The 24,516-nt window shown below is 46.8% G+C and overlaps 1 protein-coding gene across 1 annotated transcript in view; it reads right to left on the bottom strand.

Moving 5' to 3' along the window:
• RARB (retinoic acid receptor beta) overlaps window positions 1-24,516 on the bottom strand; it is a 544,674-nt gene that overhangs the window by 230,358 nt on the left and 289,800 nt on the right. Inside the window, exon 5 of the mRNA XM_069648851.1 lies at window positions 9,020-9,196. Coding sequence (XP_069504952.1) covers window positions 9,020-9,196 — 177 coding nt within the window. The remainder of the gene's footprint in view (window positions 1-9,019; window positions 9,197-24,516) is intronic.

A 24,516-nucleotide genomic window follows, 5' to 3' on the forward strand; every position in this document is an offset into this window, starting at 1 on the left:
TCCCCCAGCAGCAGAGGAAAGAGCCCTGTTTATGAATGGCTGAACCCTGACTGGAAGCGAGGCTCTTTTCCCCAGTAGCAGAGGAAAGAGCCCTGGCTATAAATGGCGGGACCCTGATTGGAAGCCATGCTCTCTTCCGCAGCAGCAGAGGAAAGAGACCTGTTTATAAATGGCGGGTCTCTGATTGGAAGCAAGGCTCTCTCCCCCAGCAGCAGAGGACAGAGTCCTGTTTATAAATGGCGGGGCTCTGATTGGAAGCAAGGCTCTCTCCCCCAGCAGCAGAGGACAGAGTCCTGTTTATAAATGGCGGGAACCCTGATTGGAAGCCATGCTCTCTTCCCCAGCAGCAGAGGAAAGAGCCCTGTTTATAAATGGCGGGAACCCTGATTGGAAGCGAGGCTCTCTTCCCCCAGCAGCAGAGGAAAGAGCCCTGTTTATAAATGGCGGGACCCTGATTGGAAGCTAGGCTCCCTTCCCCCAGCAGCAGAGGAAAGAGCCCTGTTTATAAATGGCGGGACCCTGATTGGAAGCTAGGCTCCCTTCCCCCAGCAGCAGAGGAAAGAGCCCTGTTTATAAATGGCGGGACCCTGATTGGAAGGGAGGCTCCCTTCCCCCAGCAGCAGAGGAAAGAGCCCTGTTTATGAATGGCTGAACCCTGATTGGAAGCGAGGCTCTCTTCCCCCAGCGGCAGAGGAAAGAGCCCTGGTTATAAATGGCGAACCCTGATTGGAAGCGAGGCTCCCTTCCCTCCAGAAGACGGCAGTAGAGGAAAGAGCCCTGTTTATAAATGGCGGGACCCTGATTGGAAACGAGGCTCTCTTCCCCCAGCAGCTGAGGAAAGAGCCCTGTTTATAAATGGCGGGGCTCTGATTGGAAGCAAGGCTCTCTCCCCAGCAGCAGAGGACAGAGTCCTGTTTATAAATGGCAGGAACCCTGATTGGAAGCCATGCTCTCTTCCCCAGCAGCAGAGGCAAGAGCCCTGTTTATAAATGGCGGGAACCCTGATTGGAAGCGAGGCTCCCTTCCCCCAGCAGCAGAGGAAAGAGCCCTGTTTATGAATGGCTGAACCCTGATTGGAAGCGAGGCTCTCTTCCCCCAGCGGCAGAGGAAAGAGCCCTGGTTATAAATGGCGAACCCTGATTGGAAGCGAGGCTCCCTTCCCTCCAGAAGACGGCAGTAGAGGAAAGAGCCCTGTTTATAAATGGCGGGACCCTGATTGGAAACGAGGCTCTCTTCCCCAGCAGCAGAGGAAAGAGCCCTGTTTATAAATGGCGGGGCTCTGATTGGAAGCAAGGCTCTCTCCCCAGCAGCAGAGGACAGAGTCCTGTTTATAAATGGCGGGAACCCTGATTGGAAGCCATGCTCTCTTCCCCAGCAGCAGAGGCAAGAGCCCTGTTTATAAATGGCGGGAACCCTGATTGGAAGCGAGGCTCTCTTCCCCCAGCAACAGAGGAAAGAGCCCTGGCTATAAGTGGCGGGACCCTGATTGGAAGCCATGCTCTCTTCCCCAGCAGCAGAGGAAAGAGCCCTGTTTATAAATGGCGGGGCTCTGATTGGCAGCAAGGCTCTCTCCCCCAGCAGCAGAGGACAGAGTCCTGTTTATAAATGGCGGGACCCTGATTGGAAGCGAGGCTCCCTTGGTGACGGTTAGAGAGCACTGTTTATAAATGGCGGGAAGTCTCGGTGGCCGGCTGGAGCCATGGTAGCACCGTGACAGGCCTGCGATGGCTGATGGATGATCTGCTGTCTTTAGAGACCACCCAGCTCCACCACCAAGCCCCCTAGGAACTTGTGACCCTCCGAGCCCCTAGAGCTAGGACAGTGCCGTGTTTAGGAAGGGCAGCAGCTTAGAGTTTCCAGAACTTTCCAGACTGCTCTGTCTTTGTTTATCCGATCCATCAATGTCGCAGATGAAAGATCCATCAAGAATAATTTGACAGACTACGCTGTGGGGGTCAGGGCGGTCAAACCCCACATGGACTCGTCGTCTTTGAAGTTATGTATAGAATTTGTAATAAAAAAAAATAGAAATACTTCATTTGCAGGGGGCATTTCTTTTTCTGGAATTTACTCCCAGCTCTGGACGAGCAGAGGAAATTCCAAGCATGGCCAGAGGGGGTGTAAATCGTGGCATCCTTCCTGTCCACTGGGTTCAAAAAATGCCAAATTGTATTGAATAATGTCATTTTTTTCTGTTTAGCTCTTAAAGTGCAACTCATTTCACGAGGTTCAATGGCGTTATAGGAGGCCCCTTCAAATGTTTCATATTCAACCGAAAAATGTCTAGAAAAACGCGTTTTTAAATGTGGCAACCTTATGTCTCAATGCCAAACAGACAATCGAAGCGTAGTACCTTCCCACCCCCATGTGCACCCCAGGATCTGCATTTGTCACTCGTGATCTACCATGCGGTCCAAGATGGACCTTCCTGTAGTAGAATAACAGGGGGCAGATCACGTGATGTACAGATCTGCCTGCATCATAAAGGTCACAGCTTTACTCTCAGCTTTTCATATTTTCCAGTTTTCTAAAATTAGTACCATCGAGTTGAGTAATGCATGAACTCTAATGTCAACTATTTCCACCCAAGTTTATCCATGTGTTTATTTCTTTAATATCCGTTCCAATTTCTTTGTCATTTTTTGTTAATTTTATTTCCTCTGTTATATATGGCCTTTAATTTTCTTCTTCGGTTTCAGGACACTTTATAGAGATAATTCATTACAAAAACTGATGCTCTTCCTGTGTCATTACCTCCATGGCTTTCTTACTCGTCCCAGTACGTGCTTCCCGCGTCTCGCTCCCGACTGGTAATCAGTAAATGAGCCTCCTTGGATAGTGACGAGTAACTGCAAAGGTGTCAGGTCTGGGAACGTGTATGCCCCGAGGGGAGAGGCAGGGCAAAGGAAGAAGCTAAAAATAAAAGCAGGGTTCTTACAAGAGGTAAGGTTCCTCATAAGTACTGTGATGAGGAAGAGTAGGGCTGGGAGTAATGAAGATTACCTGTAAATAATTGGAGCAATGCAGTAATAGAGGATCAACCTGAAGAGATTTCACTTTATTGCTGGCCAAGCTTTTATTTTTGGACCCTACCACTTCCACTCGACACACTGGTGAGGTAGGTTTCTTTTTTCATCAGGTGCAGTTCTTTTAAGACAAAGTGGTTTGCGTCTTATGCCTAACTTGATGCCTTGAGTGTTATCTTTTCATCTTCACTGGAGCATTTTTATTTGCCTTTATTTTATTTTTTATGCGTGCGTCCTCCCCCCGAAACGTCCAGTTTCGTGCATTTATTTTGATTTAATGTTATTGAATTTATAAAGCGCTTTCACCAAACAGATGTACACTTTCATAAATAATACTGTGCAAAATGACATGATGGCCGCAGAGTCAATAGAAGCATCATAATGGAAAGGCTAGGCAGGTGAGGTGGAAGAAAGAAAGAGAAAAAATGAGCGCATTTGTAGCCTAATAAGCAAAGAAAGAGGGCTAGTAATATATAAATATATATATTGTGACTGCTACTCGCAAATGTGGGAGACAGTCGATGTGTATGTGACTAGAGATGGTGCAGGAAAGGTCAACAATTTAATCTATATTTCAAGCAGAAAGAAATAAAGGAGGAATGATTGGAGGAAATAGGATAGAATTTGGGGGTAGAAAGTATAGAAATGGGGTGAAGGACTGTGAGGAATTCGACCATCCGTACGGTGGGTGTGCGCTCGGCTGGGCTTTTAAAAAATCTTATGTGAAATTGAATGATGGTAGATCTACCTGTGGAAAATGTGTGGGGCTAATCCACACACATTGTCTTTTGCTCACTGCATGACATACACATGGACTCATGTACGGTGGGTGGACACATCCTACAGGTGCAGTCCCCTCTGTCATATTTAGTTTATATGACAGCCAAGAGTACACCATGCTATCTCAGAAGGGGGAGGGCAAAACCTTCCTAGTGTCATGGCCAGCCTAATTAACTTAACTAACAAAGGCTTCATGGATCCACCTTATCTTTTTGTTTAGCACTGTAGATGGGGGCAGTGATTATCATAATGAACACATGAATAGAGTATACTACAAACAGGCCCACATGAGGCCTAGCTGCAGGGGCTAACAAAGAAGACAGGAAACCCCAATAACCTTTCAGATGCATTGTGTCAACTTGAAGCCAGTTCCTGCTCTCAGTATCTCCTTGACAGTGAAATGTCATACCTGGCAATGCATGTATTACAGTAGTCATCCCCGCAGGGGGCATGCATTCAGAAGGTACAAGTACATGGATTTACGGTGCCAGGAAATCTGGTCCTGCTGTAGCTTCAAGGGAGACCTGCCGCTTTAATCAGAAACCACACAGAGCTCCTTTAACCAGAGAGACCCTTTAATACAAAACAGGCAGGAAGAGGGGTGGGACTTGCTATTACATGTTTTCACCCCTTTATCTTTTCTGTTGCAAAGTACTCTGGTTATGACCTCATACATGTTAAGATGTATTTCTAAACTCTGACCTAGTGGGCAGATGTTTAGGAGGCCACCCTAGTTTAGTTGGACAGGGGACCCTCATGGACAAGCCAAACCAATCACGGTAGCTTGGTAGGCGGTCAGGACTAAGTCTCAGGAGGGGTGACAGTGATCTGAAGCCCACAATGAGCACACACAGTAAAACTCCACAGAATACGCTTAGACAAGTGTATGTAAACATATACATTTATTATAGGCCTTAATTATTAAACACAAATAAACCACAGTGATATAAAACAGTTTCCACACAAACCTTTCACTATTTAACAGATATACAAGTATGTTTCACCTAATGCGGTAAAGGGGAAAACACAGCCACAACCTGCAACAGAAGGGTAGGTTAACACAGATATAGCATTAGGCAGTGCTTCAGAATCGATCCCTAACTTAATCAGTCCAGCCCTACGAAGTGGGGAGTCTTGTGGTCAAAAGTACAACAGTGCATTGAAAAAACACGGTCGTGAATGATGAGAGAAAGCGGGTCCTCTTCAGGGGGCTTTAGCAGTTCAGGAAGGGGCTTGAGGTGAGGGTCTACCCTTGTAGGCAGAGCGACCTTCGAGTTTTCGGGAATAGCTAGGCAGCGCAGGCTAGCCGAGCTATGGTGAGTATCTTTTTAGGGATTCTTGTGTGTAAAGAACTATGGCTGTGCCAGGGGGCCACCAGTAAGGGATGCAAGTACTAACCGACCCTCGACACAGTCTGGGCCAAACTTTGCCAGTCTAGGCCAGGTCGTTTGTAGGTTCAACCCCTGCAGTTGTACGTCACTCCGGCTCTCAGCGGCTGCGGGACGGGATGATCATCCGTGGCGGGACAGTAGCCTTTTCTCAGCTCTCGATGGAGGAAAGAGGACAGTTCCAGTACAACACGCCTCAAAGCACAGGGGGGCAGGCAGGCAAGGCTCCTACAACAACCGTCACAAAAGCAGGGCGACACAGGTACCGCGAATGCACACGGCGTGGCACTCCCTTAAATTAAATCACGACCCAGAGGAACTAAGGCTATGACATTTTGTGGGAGAGGTCCCAGGACCCCAAGCTGGAGATTCCTTGAGTCTTGAGTGTCAACTCCGGATGGCGGGGCTCCTATGCGTTACCCTGGGTTTGAGCTGGTCAGTTCAATGGATGGTTAAGGAACACCTCTGATGAGGCTCTTTGGGAGGGTAATCAGGAGGTGCCGAGAATGGTTGCTCTCAGTAGTCCGAAGGGTTGAAGTGCCCTTGCAGGCCATCAGTGATTGATGCAAAAACAGGGGTCTGACGGGACAACAGCACACTCAGGGTGCCAAACCTTCCAGCACATCTCTGGCGGCTCCACTTTAGCATTTCAGGATACTTGGCTTCTTCTGTAGTTCGGCGAGAACTTCAGATGATGGACCTGCAGTGGATGCAGAGCCCCTTCTCTTATCCAAGATTAGTCTCACACTCAAATCTGGGATAACCAATCGAAGGTCTGCTCTCTTGCATGCATGCCAGACATGGACCAATCACGGTCCACGGTGGTCCAAATCATTCAGGCATACCAGACATACAGCTACCAACAGTGTGGATTGGGACCAAACACTAGCACACGTGACATGCAGGAACCCGTGAAAGTTTCAGGTTTTCGAACAAAATGGCCAAAGGACAGAACAGAAGACTTTGTGGCACGTCAATTTTCGTCACTGGCCACAGTCTTGAGCCAACTGCGGTAAATGGGATATGGTTAAATTAAAAGAAATAAAAATACTATAAAAGTAAACTGCTGCCCCCAGTTCATCCTAGGTACACTTATACTATCACCCCAAAAATCCTTATAGGGTGTGTGGGGCCATAAAACAAACAGACCCCTATGCGCCATACTGTAAGATACTTGGCACATAGATTAAAAGTTACGAACAAATGGAAACATAGTCAAAGACTAAGGGAGACACATTTTGACAGTACTGACAGTCTGAAGGATGTGTCAGTTTCCCATTTACAGCTGAGCAAAAGCCCAGAGATGCCTGCAAAAGTCTCCTCAGATTCGGGCCGTCCACCTTAAAGGACGACACAAGCTTAGCATCTACCAACACCTGCCTCAAAGGACATTTTCTAGCCAGTCGGGCCCCTCGAGCTGCAGCGGACTGCACCGCTGACTCTTGTTATGCCGCAGTCGCTAAAGCAGTCAGAGATGCCTCCACCAGTGCTTCAGAACCGCCTCAAGAAGTGCTTCAGAACCACCACCAGAACTGAGACAACGATTCCTGTCCTCGAGCCGCCATGCAGGTCAGCCTGCAGCCTTCCGGCAAGCCTCGCTCGCTGAACTGCCGCCGGCTGCCGCCTGATACCCAGAGCTGTCTCCCGTCTTGAACTCTGTCGCAGAAGCTGCAAAGCGCATTGAAAGCGCATTGAAGCTGACTTGACCCTGCCGAGCACCAAGAACTTCTACAGCACAAGGTACGTTGTGGTTCTCCGAAGGCCCCTAGTGACCCATTGCTCCTTTTGTGTTGAAACAAAGTATCGTCGAACTAGGACGATTAATTACTTTAACGACTACCCTCCTGTCAGTATCCAGAGTGCAGCCCTTTTCCTTCTTTGAAATTGTCGGTCCTCTGCATTTCTTTATAGGGTGGGTTGTATTTCGTAGTGGGTTGACTGGACAGTCCCTTTTTATCATTGGGTAATAATTGTATTTTCACTGTTTTGCAACTAACTAGTGATCCACGACCTTGTGGAGATAAACCTGCCGTTCCGTTCACGTTACCCATTTTGGACAAAGATTTTGATAATTGACTTGTGTTTCCAATCTTTTCAGATCCCTTCTGGTGTACTAGAGGTGTGAGGCTGATCGATGGTTTAAAAACCGATATTCATCCCTGGCCCACTGGTGCCCCCGAAGTTTATTCATCACAAGAATACACCAAAACATCTGGTTTAGTAGAGTTGAGATATAAAGATTTGGACGATATCCAGAGTCGCATAGGAGACACAGCGATATCAAAGGGTGTAATTCATCAGTAAAAGAGGAGTCAAAGATCTGGGAATCAATTGCTTGGAAATAACAAGGGAGTTCAAAGTAAGAGGCAATAGAGGAGTGCGGCGTAACATATGTCCAAAACAGAGGAGGATCACGATCAGAACCCTGGGGAATTTCACAAAGAAGAAAAAGGAGTAAAATAGATGTGCCTTCCCTGGAGGACCGAATAAGTGTTGTTGAAGAAATGATAAGAGAGCTAGGAAAACACTGATCCGCCATATGGAGGAAAGAGCGGAACATTGGGTGATGTGATTGGGTCCAGTGCAGCAGAGAGGATGAGAAGGTATAGCACAGACGAATCTATTGATCTAGAGAAGTCTGCAGATAGGGAAGATTGAGTGGAATGAACATAAATATTGGATGGAGCAATGAAGCATGTTTGTGTCCATATAGTGAGGTAGTTTGTTTGTTACACACCCTGAGAATATACCACCTGTCCGAGAAGCCTCCAGAGAGAGGGGAGAAGAGATATATCATGGAAATTAGCAGGAGAGAGGGCCAAGAGAGACTTATGTTGCACAGGTAGTCAAGTCACATGCGTGAATGAACCAGGAAATGTAGCAGTGGAACTAAATAAATAGAAGAAAATATAGATCAACATGCAAAGAACAGTAGCTACATGGGATATAGGTGGAAGGGAACTGCAAAGGACAGTAGCTATATGGGATATAGGTGGAAGGGGAACAGCAAAGAACAGTAGCTATATGGGATATAGGTGGAAGGGAACTGCAAAGAACAGTAGCTATATGGGATATAGGTGGAAGGGAACTGAAAAGGACAGTAGCTATTTGGGATATAGGTGGAAGGGAACTGCAAAGAACAGTAGCTATATGGGATATAGGTGGAAGGGAACGGGAGACGAAAGATCCATCACACACTTTAGGGGTCAGGCCTGTAGTATTTTTGAAATTTCCCTGACCAGTTTACCCCGGTAAGGCCTGTTCAAGGATGCACATACCTTGTATGCCCCTAGTTAGTCTCGGGAGTCTAGCTCCGGGGCAACACGCTCGCCGATGCAGAGCAACGCAGGTTCGATCCCTGGGTCCGTGCTTAGAAACCTCTGGGTATAAAGCGTGTTATAAAAAACCAATGAAGTTCCTAGGGTTAAGGTGAGTGACAGTCAGCCTGTTTTTCCAGGATGAGTCTACTCCTACACTGAAAGCTGGACTCAAACTCCTGTCCAGAAGAAAGACCGAAGAAAAACTACTGCTTGCTGTGTGACCCCTAAAGAATGGTAGTTCCCACTGAAAAATACTGTTCATACAATACAAACAGATTAAAAAAATACATAATTGCAAACATGATAATAGACTTAGACTGCAATGTAGATTGTGTTGATTTTCACTTGTTCTCTAGGATTGAATAAACGGCGAAGAAGAAAATCTCATTCTCGAAATTCCTCAAATGGAGAATATGATGGAGAGTAAGAGGCACATCCTAAAAAGGTTTTGAGGAGTTGCGTGTGCCGCATAATACAGCAAAGAAGAATCATGGCGTCCACTTACCAAGATGTCCAAGCACGCAGCCTTCAGCAGGGTGATCTGGTCCGCAATGGTCAGGCTGGTGAAGCCGGGTAATCGCTTAGCAAACTCTACAATCTTAATAATGCACTTAGTCGCCAGCTCGCTAAATTTGTCCCAGAGTCCAAGGTCAAGCCTGATGCGGTGATCGGCGCTGGAGTTCTGCAGTGGGGAGAAGACACAAGTAGCCTTGCGTTAGCCATTGTCCAACATCCGGTGTCAAAGCTTGGACACATGACACTACAGACAAACATGTAAACACAGACACGCCACCCCTCAGCCAGCGGTTCCCAACACCATGCTAAATCCTATTCATACCTTCTTGGGTTTTCTTACATCTGCCAATGGTGAAAGTATTCAGAATTCTACAGAAACATAGAACCTGGCATGGCATCCAGCTTTAGTGAGATTTTCAGTACATTTACATCTATGTTTTTCCACCAGATTTTATACTTATCTGTTCTCTTTAGTCCCCCTTTGATGGTATGGTCTTTCATAGGGTCACCAACCTGCCAGTGTTTCTGTAGCAATCACCCCTTTGTCAGGGGGCATTCATGGCTTGTAATGGCTAGGCGGGTCAGAGTAAAGCAAGGGCCTCAGCGAAGGATGTGGGCCGTTGACGGCCATGTATGCCCCAGACAAGGAGGTGATTGTTATTCGTACACCGGGGTTTGTCTGTGGTGTGAATAGTTTATTTATTTTTTATGGGAGGTGGGCTCTGCGCATATTGCACAAGCTCAATCTCCCGTAAAAAAAAAAAAACAATATGGCTGCCACCAAAGAAAACAGGCCCTTTTCTATTCCCATGGCAGCGGCCACAGGGGAGAGAAGCACAGGGACCGAGCACAAAGCTCTGGTCCAGTAGGTACGTGGAGAGGGTGGGGAAAGGGCGTGGGGTGTCTTTGGTGGTGGGGGAAGGGAGGAGTGGTGGAGGCAACAGGGGGAGGCTCCCTGTGGCCTCCCCACAATCAATATGGCGCCACCCAGGAAAGGGCCTAGGGTGGCTGGAAAATGCAGGTGTACCCAGTGTGTACATGCCTGCTTTTCCAGCCATCTGATTGGCTGAGCGCCCTTCCCTGGGTGGAAATAATGTTTCACCTGATCGAGGTCCAGGTCCTATATATATTGCCCACCGGCTCTAGGAGTGATCTTCCACTGGAAAAGGCTGCTTCTTGTACTGTCTCTGTTTTCCATGGCATTTGAATGCCTGTCATGCAGTATCTACCCTTCCCCCACTCTCTATTAATTTCTACATCTTCCCATTTTTGAGTCTATCCTCGTATAACATTTTGGACCTTAAATCTCTGGACTGGCAGTTCCGCACCAGACCCTGCCCGATCATCTGACGCATTCTGCCCCAATCGTGTTGGCCTTTGGGAGGCAGAGGTCTGTTGGGAAATCCCATGGCCTCCAAATGCATCATTCGAGCACTACCCGCTGGGTGGGTTCTGAGGGTGAGTGTAAGATGGCTGCCGCCGAACATTTTCAAAGAGTAGAGTGGCGAATAGTGTGCAGAGCGTTTCTCAGGGTGGCCATCACGTCATCAAACACTGCCCATGTGCGGTCGGACGTGGGTTGATGCCACCGGCCTGAGCAAGGCTTTCTGTGACTCAGCGCATGGAAGAAGGCTAGGATCAGGATGCCTTCAAGCACTCATTGCAGCCCTCACGTAACCATGTTTGTTTGCAGTCCTTCCTTGCAGGTGAGGGCCCGGCGCACCTTATTTGACTTCGATATCTTTGTAAATACCTAAGCAATTAACTATATTGGTTATCAGGTAGCACTTTATCCATTGATAGCGATTAAAGCTGAGCATGGATTGACTGTGTACATACACTTCCAAGGCTGGTGCAGACTATTTGCAGCAATGTGATAGGGCCTTGCATGATGTGCACCTCATTAATCTCTGCAAAGAACTAAAGGCTCGCCACCTTTGCTAAGCAAAATAATTAGGGAGGTGAAGTTAAACTAAAACCTGTTTGCATTGACTTGTTACAAGATTCTATTGCTAATTAATGCCTTTTGACATATTCAGTTGAAATGTTCAAAATTAAATGTCTGGCACAGGCCCCTCCAAGCGTTAAATGTTGGTGAAAATTCGTTAAACGTTAAAAAAAATTATAAAGGAAACAAACACATCTGCTTCAGGTGTATTCCCATTATTTTTCTCATAGAGAAACAGGTACTTCCATTTAACACCCACACCTTCAAAACCACTGGACAGATTTGCACCAAATAAGAAACAAGTTGGGCACACTTTCGCTGGATGGATTTGGATGACGTTTTCCAAAGACTTGTCTGGCATGGGCCCCACCAAAAGGGGAAATTTGAGGGAAATTGGTTAAATGATTTAAAAATTAGAAACAAAAACAAGCTCTTTTATGCACACTTTCATTCGTTTGTCCATAGATTAAAGCACTCATAGCGTAAAAACTGATTGGCAGATTTGTACCAAAAAAGAAACAAGTTTGGCACAAAGTGTTGCAGATATTCCTTTTTTTTGGGTTTGTTGCCCCCGGCCCACACATCTCCTCATGGGGCATTGCAGCAGTGAGGCTTTTCAGAAAGGAAAGGCCGGCTTTTTTCTGGCTCAATGCGAGGGATTACCATGGGAAGCACGTAGAAACCCAAAAAATAATTGTGCCTGAATTTGGCAGGAAAGGAGTGGTTGCATATTAGGGTAGGCGTGGGGAGGGGGAAATCGTATCCTACTTTTGACAACTTACTGAATTGGTTTCCTTTTTTGTTCATTTTTTGTTCATTTTTCTCTTATTTTCTCTTAGCCTGCTGTTACTTCTGAATGTGATCTTATGACCGAAATGCGTTAAACATATGATGATTATGTTCACATGGCTTTTTTAAAATTGTCTGTCTTTAAATTAACATGTGTTTACTGCCATGAAAGACAAGTTACTTAGATAGACGCAAGTAACATGTTATCACCTCATTTTCATATTTAAAAAAAAGCATCTTTAAAGAAAAATGTAATTAAGCAACTATATAATTGTGTTTAGTGTATTAGTACCCGGCGAGGGTGCAATCAGAATGAAACAGGCGTTCTGATTGGCCCTTGTTGGGGCACTACCCATCCGGGAATCCCCTGGCCTGGATTCCACATCAATTGTTCCCGGCGGGGGGCGTGCCAGCCCCTCAGCCAATGAGAAGGGCTATCCCCACTCCGTGCCTCCTCACGACTGAGAAGCTGTCTTCGCCCCACGCTGGGGACTCGGGTATGTGTGTGTTTTTTTTTGGTCCCTTTCATCCCATCTCCCCGCCCTCCCTACCTCACTTACCTTCTGCCTCCTTTGGCAGCTCGAAGCGGGGCCATCCCACACGGCTGGAGGCTTCCATCGTCCCCTGCCGGGGAATCAGGTAAATTTTTTTTCCTATTTTTTGTCACTCCCTCCCAACCCCACTTTCCTTCTCTTTATTTTTTCGGGAGCGGACACGCTAGGAACAGAAATGTTTCCAGCGCATCCGCTCCCGATGGTCGCCATTGAAAGGGAAAACGGACTCCGTTTTCCCTTTCCCAGTGGCCATTTTCTTGATTGTTTTTCTGTCCTGAAATGCTGCAGTGGCCCGGTCACGCAGATCTTGCGGGCTGGGGTAATAATAGCAATATGCGGGAGTGGCAGGTAATGCCCGGGGCCTTCCGTTAAGGCCCTCGCTTCGCTTGGGTCTATAAATATGGGCCTAGGGGCATTACCTGAATCGGTAATGCCCCCGCCGCTCGGGGCATATTGCTTAATTAGTAACCGGCGACGGCTCAATCAGAATGAAACAAGCATTCTGATTGGTCCTCACCAGGGGTTTAGCTGGCCGGGAATCCCTCAGCTGGGATTCCACGGCCATTGTTCCCAGCGGGGGGCATGGTAGCCCCTCAGCCAATGAGCAGGCACGAAGCGGGGCTATCCCCGCTCAGAACCTCCACGCGGCTGAGAAGCTGCCTTCGCCCTCTGCCAGGGACTCAGATATCTTTTTTTTTTGTATTCCCTTCCCTCCCCTCCCACCTCCTCGCTGTCCCCAGCCCCCTTACCTAATACGTGATTCGGGTATATTTTATTTTTTGTTTGTCCTCCCCCTCCCCACCCCACTTACCTTTAGCCTGCTTTGTCCCCGGTGGGGGACAATGGCATCCTCCAGCCGTGTGAAGACTCGGAGCGGGGCCATCCCCGCTCCGAGCCTCCACACAGGCTGGAGGCTTCCATCGTCCCCCAGCGGGAACACAAGTACGTTTTTGTTTTTGGTTTTTTGTTCTTATTTTTATTTTCCCTTCTGCCCTCTCAACCCCACTTACCTTCTATTTTTTCGGGAGCAGACGCGCAGCGAACACTTCTGTTCCCAGCGCGTCCGCTCCCGATGGCCGCCATGGAAAGTGTCAGTTTCCCTTTCCCGGTGGCCATTTTTCTTGGTCGTTTTTTTTTCTGTCCCAAAACACTGCAGCGTTTCGGGACAAAAGAAAAATGCTTTTAGTGCCCCGGTCACGCAGATCTTGCGGGTCGGGGTACTAATAGCTATATGTCCCTTGCGGCAGGGGCATTAAGGACTCTGGTAATTCCCTAGGGCCTTCATTAACTATGGGCCCCAGGCCATTACCTGAGTCGGTAATGCCCCCGCTGCTCAGGGCATATTGCTTAAGTATTGGTGGCCTCATCTAACATTAAGAGAGCCTAGAATGATAATTGATTAATGCACACCAAGCCAGCATGTGCCCTAATTTGCAATGTCTGTACACATGCACCTGTACAATAAGTTTGTAATATATCTTTAAATAGACAAATAGAAAATGTTACTGTGTATGGTAATTTCCTGTGATATACAGTTTGATGTTCTCAGTGATGTCATATGTGATTCCATCAGTGTGGTCTACATTACCTTGATGATGTAATAAGTGATGTCATCTATGGTACTATCATTGATGTCGACTATACTGCTTTCAGTGTGCTTATGGGCTGTGCATCAGGGGTTCAGAGTTAAAGGGGTGTAGGTTCCAAAGCTTCCGAATGTCAAGGCCTTTTGAACAGTCACCTTAATGTCACTTAAACTAAAGCATTTTCTCTCTTTCAAGGGTTTTGTTATGCTATTTATTACACTACCCATAGTACTAAAGTTTTTTTACTTTTCATATCATCCCAGATGCCATATTTTATATTATCATTATTGTTTCTACGCTACACATGGGGATATTTGACATTATTGGTCCGTGGCTCTCTGGACATGGCCTGAGGCCACTTTTCTATAATGACGATCAGGGACAAGGGAGCGTGCTTAATTGGGATTGTTTTAGCATACATTTTGAAAAAGATTTTTGTGGAAGCCCACTTGTTCTCATGAGATTTTAGCACGAGAATTTACGGAAAGAATGTAGTGCAGGTTTTTCTAGTGAGAAGGCAAAGACACAGCACTGCTCGCGCACAAGATCATTATGAATACGCCATTTATACTTGCGAGAGGACGAAAACACCTAGAAGTATGACTTAACCCCACCACAAACTTCAAAACGCACAAATGCTATTATTTTACTCTCCCCACATCTACCCTGACAGCATACTTCCTTGAGCCTCGTCCGATTATCATTTCAACCGGGGTATCATTTTTGTGACGTGTTTCAAAAATCAATTTCTCGGTTGAATCATTCTCATGAAAAGGCAAAAACAAATTAAAAGATATATTATACCATGTCCACCACAAACTCTCAAACTTCCCACTTGCTGCTGTTTCAGCCTCCCTACATCCATCCTGAAAGCAAACATCACCATTAACGCTTTCTAATCTCATTTCAAGAGTATTATAATGTATCTACGCATCACTGAAAAAAATGGTGGCTTTTCAATTCTGAAAAGTCTCAGTTGCTGCAATGCACCATGGGAGATATATAAATGGGCCCCCAGACCTTTTTGGAGGTATGTAAACGATTATGGTGCTGGGGGGCACTCTGCTCGCTAACGAATTTGGCTATTACTACTGGACACGAAAACAACAAAAGGCCCATCTGCACTGCTTTGTGCCATTTTATAAGCAAATGTGAACCAAATATGTCCAGCCGTTTAAGCTGTGCTCATTTTCTCAAAGTGAAAACCAAAGTAAAAAGTAAAAAGAAATAAACGTTTTAACCAGCCTATAAATATTAAACCGTTGGACCTATTTGCAGCAGGCTGTCCTGTTTTGGGGTCTAGGGTAAAGAAATATCTTTGGAAAAGGTCCACGCAATCATCTAACGAGTCAAACGCTATCATCAAGACCTCAAAGGAGTGAATTGACTTAGGTGGGAATGGGTCTTGGAGAAGTAATAGACAAGGATAGGATAGGCCTTGGGGCGTGGGCGAGCCTCATTGGAGCGATTAATTTCAAACAGGGATGGGACAATGGAATGGATGTGACTCTCACAATCCTTGGGCGAGGTGTAGAGATGGTCCTTGGGTGAAGATCAGGGAAACGCATAATAGTAATATATGGTAAGGTTGACTTTGTCTGTTTAGAGCCTTAAAATAGTGACTCGTTCAGGGGTGTTGCTAGGTCTGGAAAAGATCCGGGGCTGCGTTAATTTTGGGACCATCGGGACTAGGGGCTAGCTAGCCTTTTTGGTTGTAAACCCTGAGCTTCTATCCAGGGCTACAACCAAAAGACCCGGGGCTATAGCTCCCAGAGCCCCACCTTAGCAACGCCACTGGACTCGTTCAATGTGGCAGATACGTGTTAGTACTTATGGCACATGCAGTGCATGGACTAGCCAAATAGAGTGAAACAACGTATCAGACAGTGGTGTTGCTAGGTCTGGAAAAGATCTGGGGCTATGCTAATGTTGGGACTCGGGGCTAGCTAGCCTTTTGGATGTAGCAGCTGAGCTTCTATCCGGGGCTACAACTAAAAGACCCGGTGCTATAGCCCTCCCAGGCCACCCCTGGAATCAGAGAGTTATTGGCTGAGATATGTAGACGCGCACGGAGGATCAGGTCCTGTTTTCCACAGAGTGACCCCGAAGAACTTGTGCCACTGTTTGCGAAATTCGATGAGGAAAGTAAAGGAGGGAATAGAGACTTTAAAAAGTAGGATCTACACAAGGGATTTGTTCACTGGCAGCTGCCAGTTCCTGGATTCAACTCCACTGGCATCATTACTATGCATAAGATATGCCCGCGAGACAGAACATGCAAACAGTGGCAGCACAGCACAGTACCGTCGTACTATGCATAAGATATCCGGCCGTACAGGCAATGTTTTGCCATTGGCCACTTAATACAGATGTGTACGGAAGCCACTGGGTGTTTTACATTCAAGATGCCACATTAGTAACTGTGTGTTTCTCTCCTCAAAGGATCGGCCTCATTAACAGATCAGAGGGCGGCCTCAGACTTTAGGGGGTGATAGAGGTGCAGGCAACATACGCTGCAGCCGTGCTGGCCGGTACGCCATGTTGGGGCACAGCGCTTTTGGCACCGGCTGTTTGAGCGTGGCACCTTGGGCACAGATCCCTTTTAGGCACAACCTGTGGCCCGTGGACCTCCGCACCGGGAAAGTGTTGTTTGTTTAAACATATTGTCACCCAAAGCACCGACACGTACAGTGCTTCGGTTGATATTATATTTAAGCAAACGCTTGCAGCTCAGTACGTGGAGCTCTACTTTAACTGCACGCTCCATGCACATGGTGGAACAGAACCTTTTTTTTGTTCCTACATTAACTGCTTTGTGGATTGAGCAAAATATCCTACTAAGGGTTTTTGTGCTCTGTAAACAACAATGATAATGGCACACAATCATAGTCAGTAAACATTTAGATTCCGAACATGGCAAGTTTCCTGAGATTTTTGCTGAAGACCTACTGTTTCGAAGGGCTGATATCAGGTGTTCTTATTCAAAATGTTATGATACTCCAGAGTGTGAGGTGTTCTCAGCTGAAGTGTAGTCCTACTTTTGTGTTGTCAGCCACAGCCACACTGTAGTCCTACTTCTATTATGGTGTCCTGTCTCAGTTTTTTATTATGCACATCCGGGCACCCTAGAAGAAGAGTGGCCAATACTTTTGCTTCTCATATGGGAGTTGAATTTGCTGCACCAACACCACGATGAACCGAAGTAACTCCTGCTCTCTAGGTGATTCATATTGAGAGCTGCCTTTAGCCGTATGGAGTGACTTTCCCGCCAAAAAAGACAGCCTGGGAGAGAAATCTGGGAAGGGGGTGGTGGGTGATGAAAGGCAGGGATTCTGGGGTAACATCCAGATACTTCTATAAATCGAGCAGCACAGGGTGGGTGTGGGATCGCCTTTGCGGGTGGGGTGTTCAGTATGTCTTATTTCAGCATTTTAAAGGCCACCCCAAATTGGCCTAAAGAAATCGGTCTTTTTTGTTGTTGTTAAAATGCGGAAATATCACAAAGAGCCCTTTCAGTTCCTGCTCTATTTCAATCCCTGATTATATAATTGACCAAGAAAGGAAAATGCCTCATGGCAAATGATGGAGCTGCCAGATTGGCCAGTTTACCTGCTACGGTTATGGCAATCATAATATGGGCAACTGAGCCTTAGTCAGGGGACAGCATTGTATTTAGGATGGCCATCACAGGGTTCCGTTGCATCACAAAACTAGCTGGTGAAAATATTTCACTGAGTTATAGCAGGCATCATGGACAGAAATGTATAGGAGCCATTGAGCATGACTGTAGCTTAGAAGAGCCTTGTTAGCTTGGCAACAGCAGCTGCCATGGGCCGCTTCAGACTATCAAGATTGACTGGTCCCATGAAAGTACACCTTCAGGACTAACTTTGTGTGTGGGGGAGTGTACAAAGGACCAATAGGCACATCAAGAATGCAGGGACGTCACTTCACCAAAATGCCGGAAGTGACATCACACGGCCCTTGACCTCTGATGATGTCATTTGACCCCACCCAGGAAGTGACATCACAGGAAGCGATGGAACACAACCTTTCACCCCTGGACAAAACAGGACGTGGCATCATATAGCATTGTTCATAAGTACACTATGAAAGATATGGTTAGAATATCACTATAATGTGGTAGGGGAGGGCCAGAAGGATAGCTCAGGGGCAAAGTGCTCACCTTGGAAGCAAGACAACGTGGAGCAACACAGGTTCGATCCCCGGGTCCGTGCTTAGAAACCTCTGGGTATTAAGCGTGCTATAAATAACCAATTAAATAAAAAGATAAAACATTTCATACAAGAATGGATCACCATAGGTATCGTTAATTTCAGTGTGTATGGGCCCATATTACCAAATTACAGTGAATGCAAGCAGACTTCCAAGGCCAAATGATAATGATGTGTTATTATATAGCACTTATGCTTCAGCACTTTATATAGAACAAATATACATACAATATCACCCAACCTGTGTTGGTACTCATTTATCAACCTCAGAAGGGTCAAAGGCAGAGTTGAGGTGTTTAAGAACAGACTAAATCAGTGACTCACCCCTGAAGTGTGTCTGAAATAAACCTTTAATGAGTCTAGCAATTATTGTATAGAATTCCAGAAAGACAAATGATTTGTTATTCCTATTCTTTCTTATTTAGGGTCACTGCTCAAAGTGTTACACTTGTGTAACCCCCTGTTTTTTTTAAGAGGTCTGAACAAGAAAGTCTGACACTCCGGAAACAAAGAGCCACATGGCGCTGGGCACAGCCAAGGAGCTTATAAAAAGGTTTTTCTTTTTTTCTGGGTAGCAAGGAAGACCTGAGGGGTCGCAGCTGCGACCCCCAAATGATGTCCCTGCTAGAACGGGTTTCATTGAGAAGTAGATGTGCAGCATGCAACGTGCTAGCACAACGCTCCCTGGAGAGAGTTCCTGCTCACCACGGATAAGGAGAACGCAGAGCTTATGTCCAGTGCTCCTTTTAGTAGATGGCTAACTTACAAAAAAACCTGGCAGGAAGGGGTGTCAGCACAGGACATTAACAAAGGGAGTGAGTTGGTACATGGTGGTTGCTATACCCGATGCTCAGGCTGGGTGGTGTGAGGAACCAGGAATGGGACACCGACACAGAGCACTCATGGTGGTTGCCATAAACTTTAATTTAAAGAATAAAGGGGTTTGGAAAATGATATTATTATTATTATTATTATTATTTTGCATTTTTAAAGCGCTCACACAGCCCGCGGGCATCGAGGCGCTGTTACAGGAATTGTTATTTTTTTTGTTTGTTTTAGTTGCGAACGCGCTTAAATACCCAGAGGTTTCTAAGCGCGGACCCGGGGATCAAACCTGTGTTGCTTCGTGTCGTCTTGCTTCCAAGGCGAGAACGATGCCGCTGATCTTACTGTCCCTAATCTATGAGGTATTTCCGTACCGCAACCAAACTAAGGGTCTGTCCTGTGTCAAGATGTCCAAAGCAAACATTTCCTGTGTCCAAAATACTATCCTATCCCCCTCATTCTAAAAGTAACTCTAAGGTGAGATCCTCCTCATTGGCTCCCCTGCAGCCTGTTTCCCGCCACTCTCTGGCCGAGGCCAAGAACCTCTGGGGTTATCTTCGATTCCTCACTCTCCTTCTCTTCTCATATTTCCGACGTCTCTAAGAAGTCAAACTACCAGCTGCACCTCCTCAGAGGTATTCTTCTTGTCCTCACTTTCCCCCAGAAGCTCACTGTCTCCAGAGCTCTGGTTCTCTCTGGGCTGGACTATTGCAACAGCCTCTTTCTAAATCTGCCTGCTTCTACTCTCCATCCTCTGCAGCTGATCCAGAACAGGACTGCAAGACTTGTCCTTGGCCTCAAGTCCAGGGATCGTATCTCTCTAGCACTGAACTCTCTTCATTGGCCCCCAGTGGCTGCAAGGATCAAGTTCAAGACCCTTTGCATTGTCCACAAGGCCTTCTGGGGCCTTGGACCAAAATACCTCTGCTTTCTCTTCTGAAATATCTTCCTACTTCAGCACTTCACTCCTCCACCTCCAATAAATTGAGGGTCAGTCGCTTTTCCAAGCAATGAGTTGGAGCAGATCTCTCTCTTCAGCTGGTGCTTCCCTCTGGAATAGCCTCCCTGCATCTCTGAAACTCATATCACCATAGCCTCGCTGCTCATTTTATCAACGTCTATGCCTTTCTTTGTTCCGCTCAGCATACGTTACAGAGTGTCTCTCTCTTTCTCCCCCAGCTGTGTCCATTTTAAACTTCTCAGCACTGTTCAATAGCTTCCAAACACTAGACTGCTGCCCTGGTTTGCTGTTTCTGGCTCTCTTCATTACTCCATCCCTCTTCCTCGTCTCAGTACTTACAAAGGATGGCTATTGAAAGATTCTGTCGGCAGGCTTGGCAAACTGTTGAAGGGAATTACTACAATATGCCATCATGGTACGAGGAATGGAGGGAGGATACCTCAAAGGGAAAGGGGATACCATGACGCATCTGATGATGCCTGCCCATCCCCCTCAGGGTCGCCTCCCCTCATGTGATCCTCCCTTGCAGGACAAGGGATCCCCCCAGGGACAGAATTTGGTTGCAGCTACCTCCGGGAAAGGAATGATGACATCATCGGATTCATCACAGTTGTGAGGGTTACTTATGACTGCATGGAAAAAGGCACCACTTGTCGATGTTCCAATGGATATACTTGTGGCCACACTCAACAGAAGGACAGGACATGAAAGGGCAAAGTTTAGGAGGTGGGTTGTGTCTTCTACATTTAAACAAGGACTAGTGGCACAGAGGACACAGGGGACCACCATCGAACGGGTGCAAAGCATACGCCCACCCATAAAAGGAAGGTGCACCAAGAGACCAGAAGTTAAGATGGTTTCCAAGCAAACCATAAAGTATGTCCCAGCATGGACGCCTTCCAAATTAAGAGATATACAGAAGAATGAAATGTCACTGGAAATGACATCACAACCTGTAAAGTTATGGACCTACCAGCAATTGAGAATAGTATGGTACTTACCTCATTATCGCCTTGCAGGAAATGGAAAAGCGTGATCATGGACCCTCACTCATTTATCACTCAAGCGACAAGGAGGGCTTACGGGATGCACTTAAAAGATGGCAAATCAGGATGTAAGAGACAAAGATTGTGCGGTTGGGAACCCATGGCAGGAGATGGGCCACCTTGGTGCCTGCCATGACAAAACAAATTGGTCAGAGGCCTCAGCTTCACTGAAGGGCCACATTCAATCCATGGCAGAGTTAGAAGGGGAACCTAGCTGAGAAGGAATGATTCAGCAGCCTACAGCCACAATGTTCACATCCTGGTCACAGCGTGCGGTGGTGCAGGTGCTACGGCCTCTCCCACCAATAAGGTCAGTTGGACACATCAACAACTGCAGAGTGACCTGTGCTATGCTCCATAAGAGGTTGAGAGCGATCAGGCATTTCCTGGCAGTAAAGACCACTCAGGGAGGGTTTTACCATGAAAGGACTTGGCCTAGAATGTTAATGTTAAAGGATATTTGTACCGCGCGTTATCACCACCGAAGTGGTAAGTGACGTTGAAAGTCACCCGGAAGTAATTAAGACTGAAAGGGATGCCTGTCACCCGGATGTAAATGCCCAGAATGTCAAAAGGCCACCAAGAAGTATTAGGAGCCTGGTTCACTTCACACTTCACGTCACAGTCTCGGGAGGATAGCTCAGGGGCAACACGCTCCCCTTGGAAGCAAGACGATGCGGAGCAACAAAGATTCGATCCCTGGGTCCGCGCTTAGAACCCTCTGGGTATTAAGCACGTTATAAATAACCCATTACACTTACACTTGAAACTAGAGTTTTCTGGATTGCCTGTAATTGACTCAGAATTTACTGTGGTCTGTTTTTACTCCGCACATGTTTGGTGTCAATTATGAGGTTGTCTCTACCAAATGGCCTTGGCATGGACCTACACATTACAGTGGAGCACCTTTTCGACCAGTAATCTAATCTAGAGGAGGTCACTGTCTTTTTTGTTTAGGATTCCATCAGGGTCTGTGTATTCTTGGCCTTGTGACAACAACTAGTTGTGATTCTGTGACATTGTGTAGCAACATATCTGCTGCGTATCTATGACCCGAGGCACCGGGCTCTACACAACTGTTTATCCTGGAGCCTTTGCATCTCGTTATCTACACCTCTGTGTATTTATTATTAAAAGGTTTCCCCTCCATACTCCTGTCTCCATACTCCTGTTTTATTTTATATGGCATGTACGAATGGTGTCATGTGGTCACCCCAGGACCTTTTGACACTGGCTGCAGTGATGTTGTGAGACCGACATCCTCACTTCCGAATCCCCCCCCAGGACCATCGCTGAAATAAAATATAATGGTAATGAGAGGTGACAGGGTGCGGCCGCAGGGGGCGGCGTTAAGCACCGCCCCGGCTGAGTTTAACGGGAACCGGTTGCCAATCGTTCGGTTCAGATTTTGCTGATACGTCCATCACATTAATGTTATTTATCCTCGAGGTCCTGGGTGAAATGCAGACGATTGGGGAGAAGGGCAGGCCGATATGTGAAGCCATGCGGGCTGTAATGAAATTAGCAAGCAGTTTATCCAGTGCTTGAAGAAATGGCATGGGGGAGAGGGCCTAACGCAGGTCCTAGGGCAGAAAATCACCTCACAGTAGGGCATCCATCTGGAGAAAAAAAGCGCTACACTACATCAGAAAGCGCTAAAGGAAAAGGGGAAGGTTAGAATGGGGAGAAGAAAGAAAAGGGGGTGGGGGAGCTGGATAAGGAGAAGAGAAAAGGGGACAGGGGAACAGGGAGGAGTAGAATGAGAAAGAAAAGGAGTGGAAAGTGATGAGTGGGAGGAGAAGGAAGACAAAGATGGATGGACCAGGAAAGAGGAGAAGGGAGGGTAACAGGAAAGAGTAGAATGAGAAGAAGAAGGAAAAGGAGTGGAAGGTGATGAGGGGGAAGGAAGACAGGAAGGAGGAGAAGGGGAGGGTAACAGGAAAGAGTAGAATGAGAAGAAGAAGGAAAAGAAGTGGAAGGTGATGAGGGGGAAGGAAGACTGGAAGGAGGAGAAGGGGAGGGTAACAGGAAAGAGGAGAATGAGAAGAAGAAGGATAAGGAGTGGAAGGTGAGGTGAGGGAGCAGAAGGAAGACAATGTTGGAGGAACAGGAAGGGGGAGAAAGGGAGGGCAACAGGAAAGAGCAGAATGAGAAAAGGCAGGAAAAGGAGTGGAAGGCGATGAGAGGGAGGAGAAGGAAGACAATGGTGGAGGGAACAGGACGGACAGGACAACAGGAACGAGTAGAATGAGAAGAAGGAAAAGGAGTGGAAGGTGATGAGGGAGGAGAAGGAAGACAATGGGAAAGGAGAATGATGAGAAAAACGAGAGGGAGGAGATGGAGAAGGAAGATGGAAAGGGAAAGAGTAGAAGGAGACAAGAGGAAGGAATACGGGAAGGCGATGGAAGAGGAGGGGAAAGAGAAACCGAATGAGGAGAGGCTAGAAGGAGAGGAGAGACAGATGGAGTGTGTGTGGGAAAGTTCATTGGAGAAGGGGCAGAACCCCTGGCTGACCCAGCAGCCCTCACTCGTTCTGTGATAGGACAGTGCCCCATTTATAAACAGGTCCAAGAGGTGCCCAGTGTGGCTGCAAACGGGCTGGCTGGCTGGGGGTACAGGGAAGCACGTGATTGCCCCCCTACAGCCAGGTGCCCTTTTTAGATTCACTTGTAAGCTGTGTGCATGAAAGAAGAGCGCCCTTAAAAGAGGTTCTTATTACAGCTTGCATGGCCGGAAGGGTGCTACTGCCTGTGGGAAACACCCATGGCCCATTTTACCCCACAGGAAGTTACATCTCAATATTTGCCTCATAAGAAACCTTACATGTTAGAAAGATTTCTGTGTATACGCTGATAAGCTGGGAAGCCTTCACTCCAGCCAACTGGTTCTGAGAGCCATGTGTTTGTCCAAGCAAGGTTTCCTCCCTTTGCAGCATTTTCTGAAGCACACTGCAGGGGCATTATTGCTGTAGACACACACCACACACACACACCACACACACACACACACACACTCTCTCTCTCTCTCTCTCTCTCTCTCTCTCTCTCTCTCTCTCTCTCTCTCTCGCTCTCTTTCTCTTTCTCTCTCTCTCTCTCTCTCTCTCTCTCTCTCTAAGTGAGCTATGCAAGAGCGAGCATTATAACAATGAGGCGCACAGTTCTCCTGCATGGCTAATAAGTACCCCTACAGTACAGTAGCCCCCCTCTATTGTGTGGTCAGAGCCGGAACCTAGTCATATGTGAAGCCTCTCCAAGTAACACAAGAATAGTTAGCATGAAAATCATTGCAATTGCTATTACCAACACGCTCACATGTGATCTCCTGATTAAAGCTCCTAAAGGCTCACCCAAAAAAGCTTCTCGGGGCTAGATTTAAAGGCAGAAAATGGAACATGCGATTTGAAAAGCACGAATCCAGATGTTGGGAGAATTTACTAGACTCTCTCTATTGTAAAAGTGGGTAGTGGCCCGGGGTTAGTACATTTGCATTGGACACTTTCCGGGACTTCTTGAGTACCCGCAATTCTAAAGTTCGACTTTTGC

This window comes from Ambystoma mexicanum, chromosome 2q, assembly GCF_040938575.1.
Source record: "Ambystoma mexicanum isolate Mex_15411 chromosome 2q, UKY_AmexF1_1, whole genome shotgun sequence".
Classification (NCBI taxonomy): Eukaryota; Metazoa; Chordata; class Amphibia; order Caudata; family Ambystomatidae; genus Ambystoma; species Ambystoma mexicanum.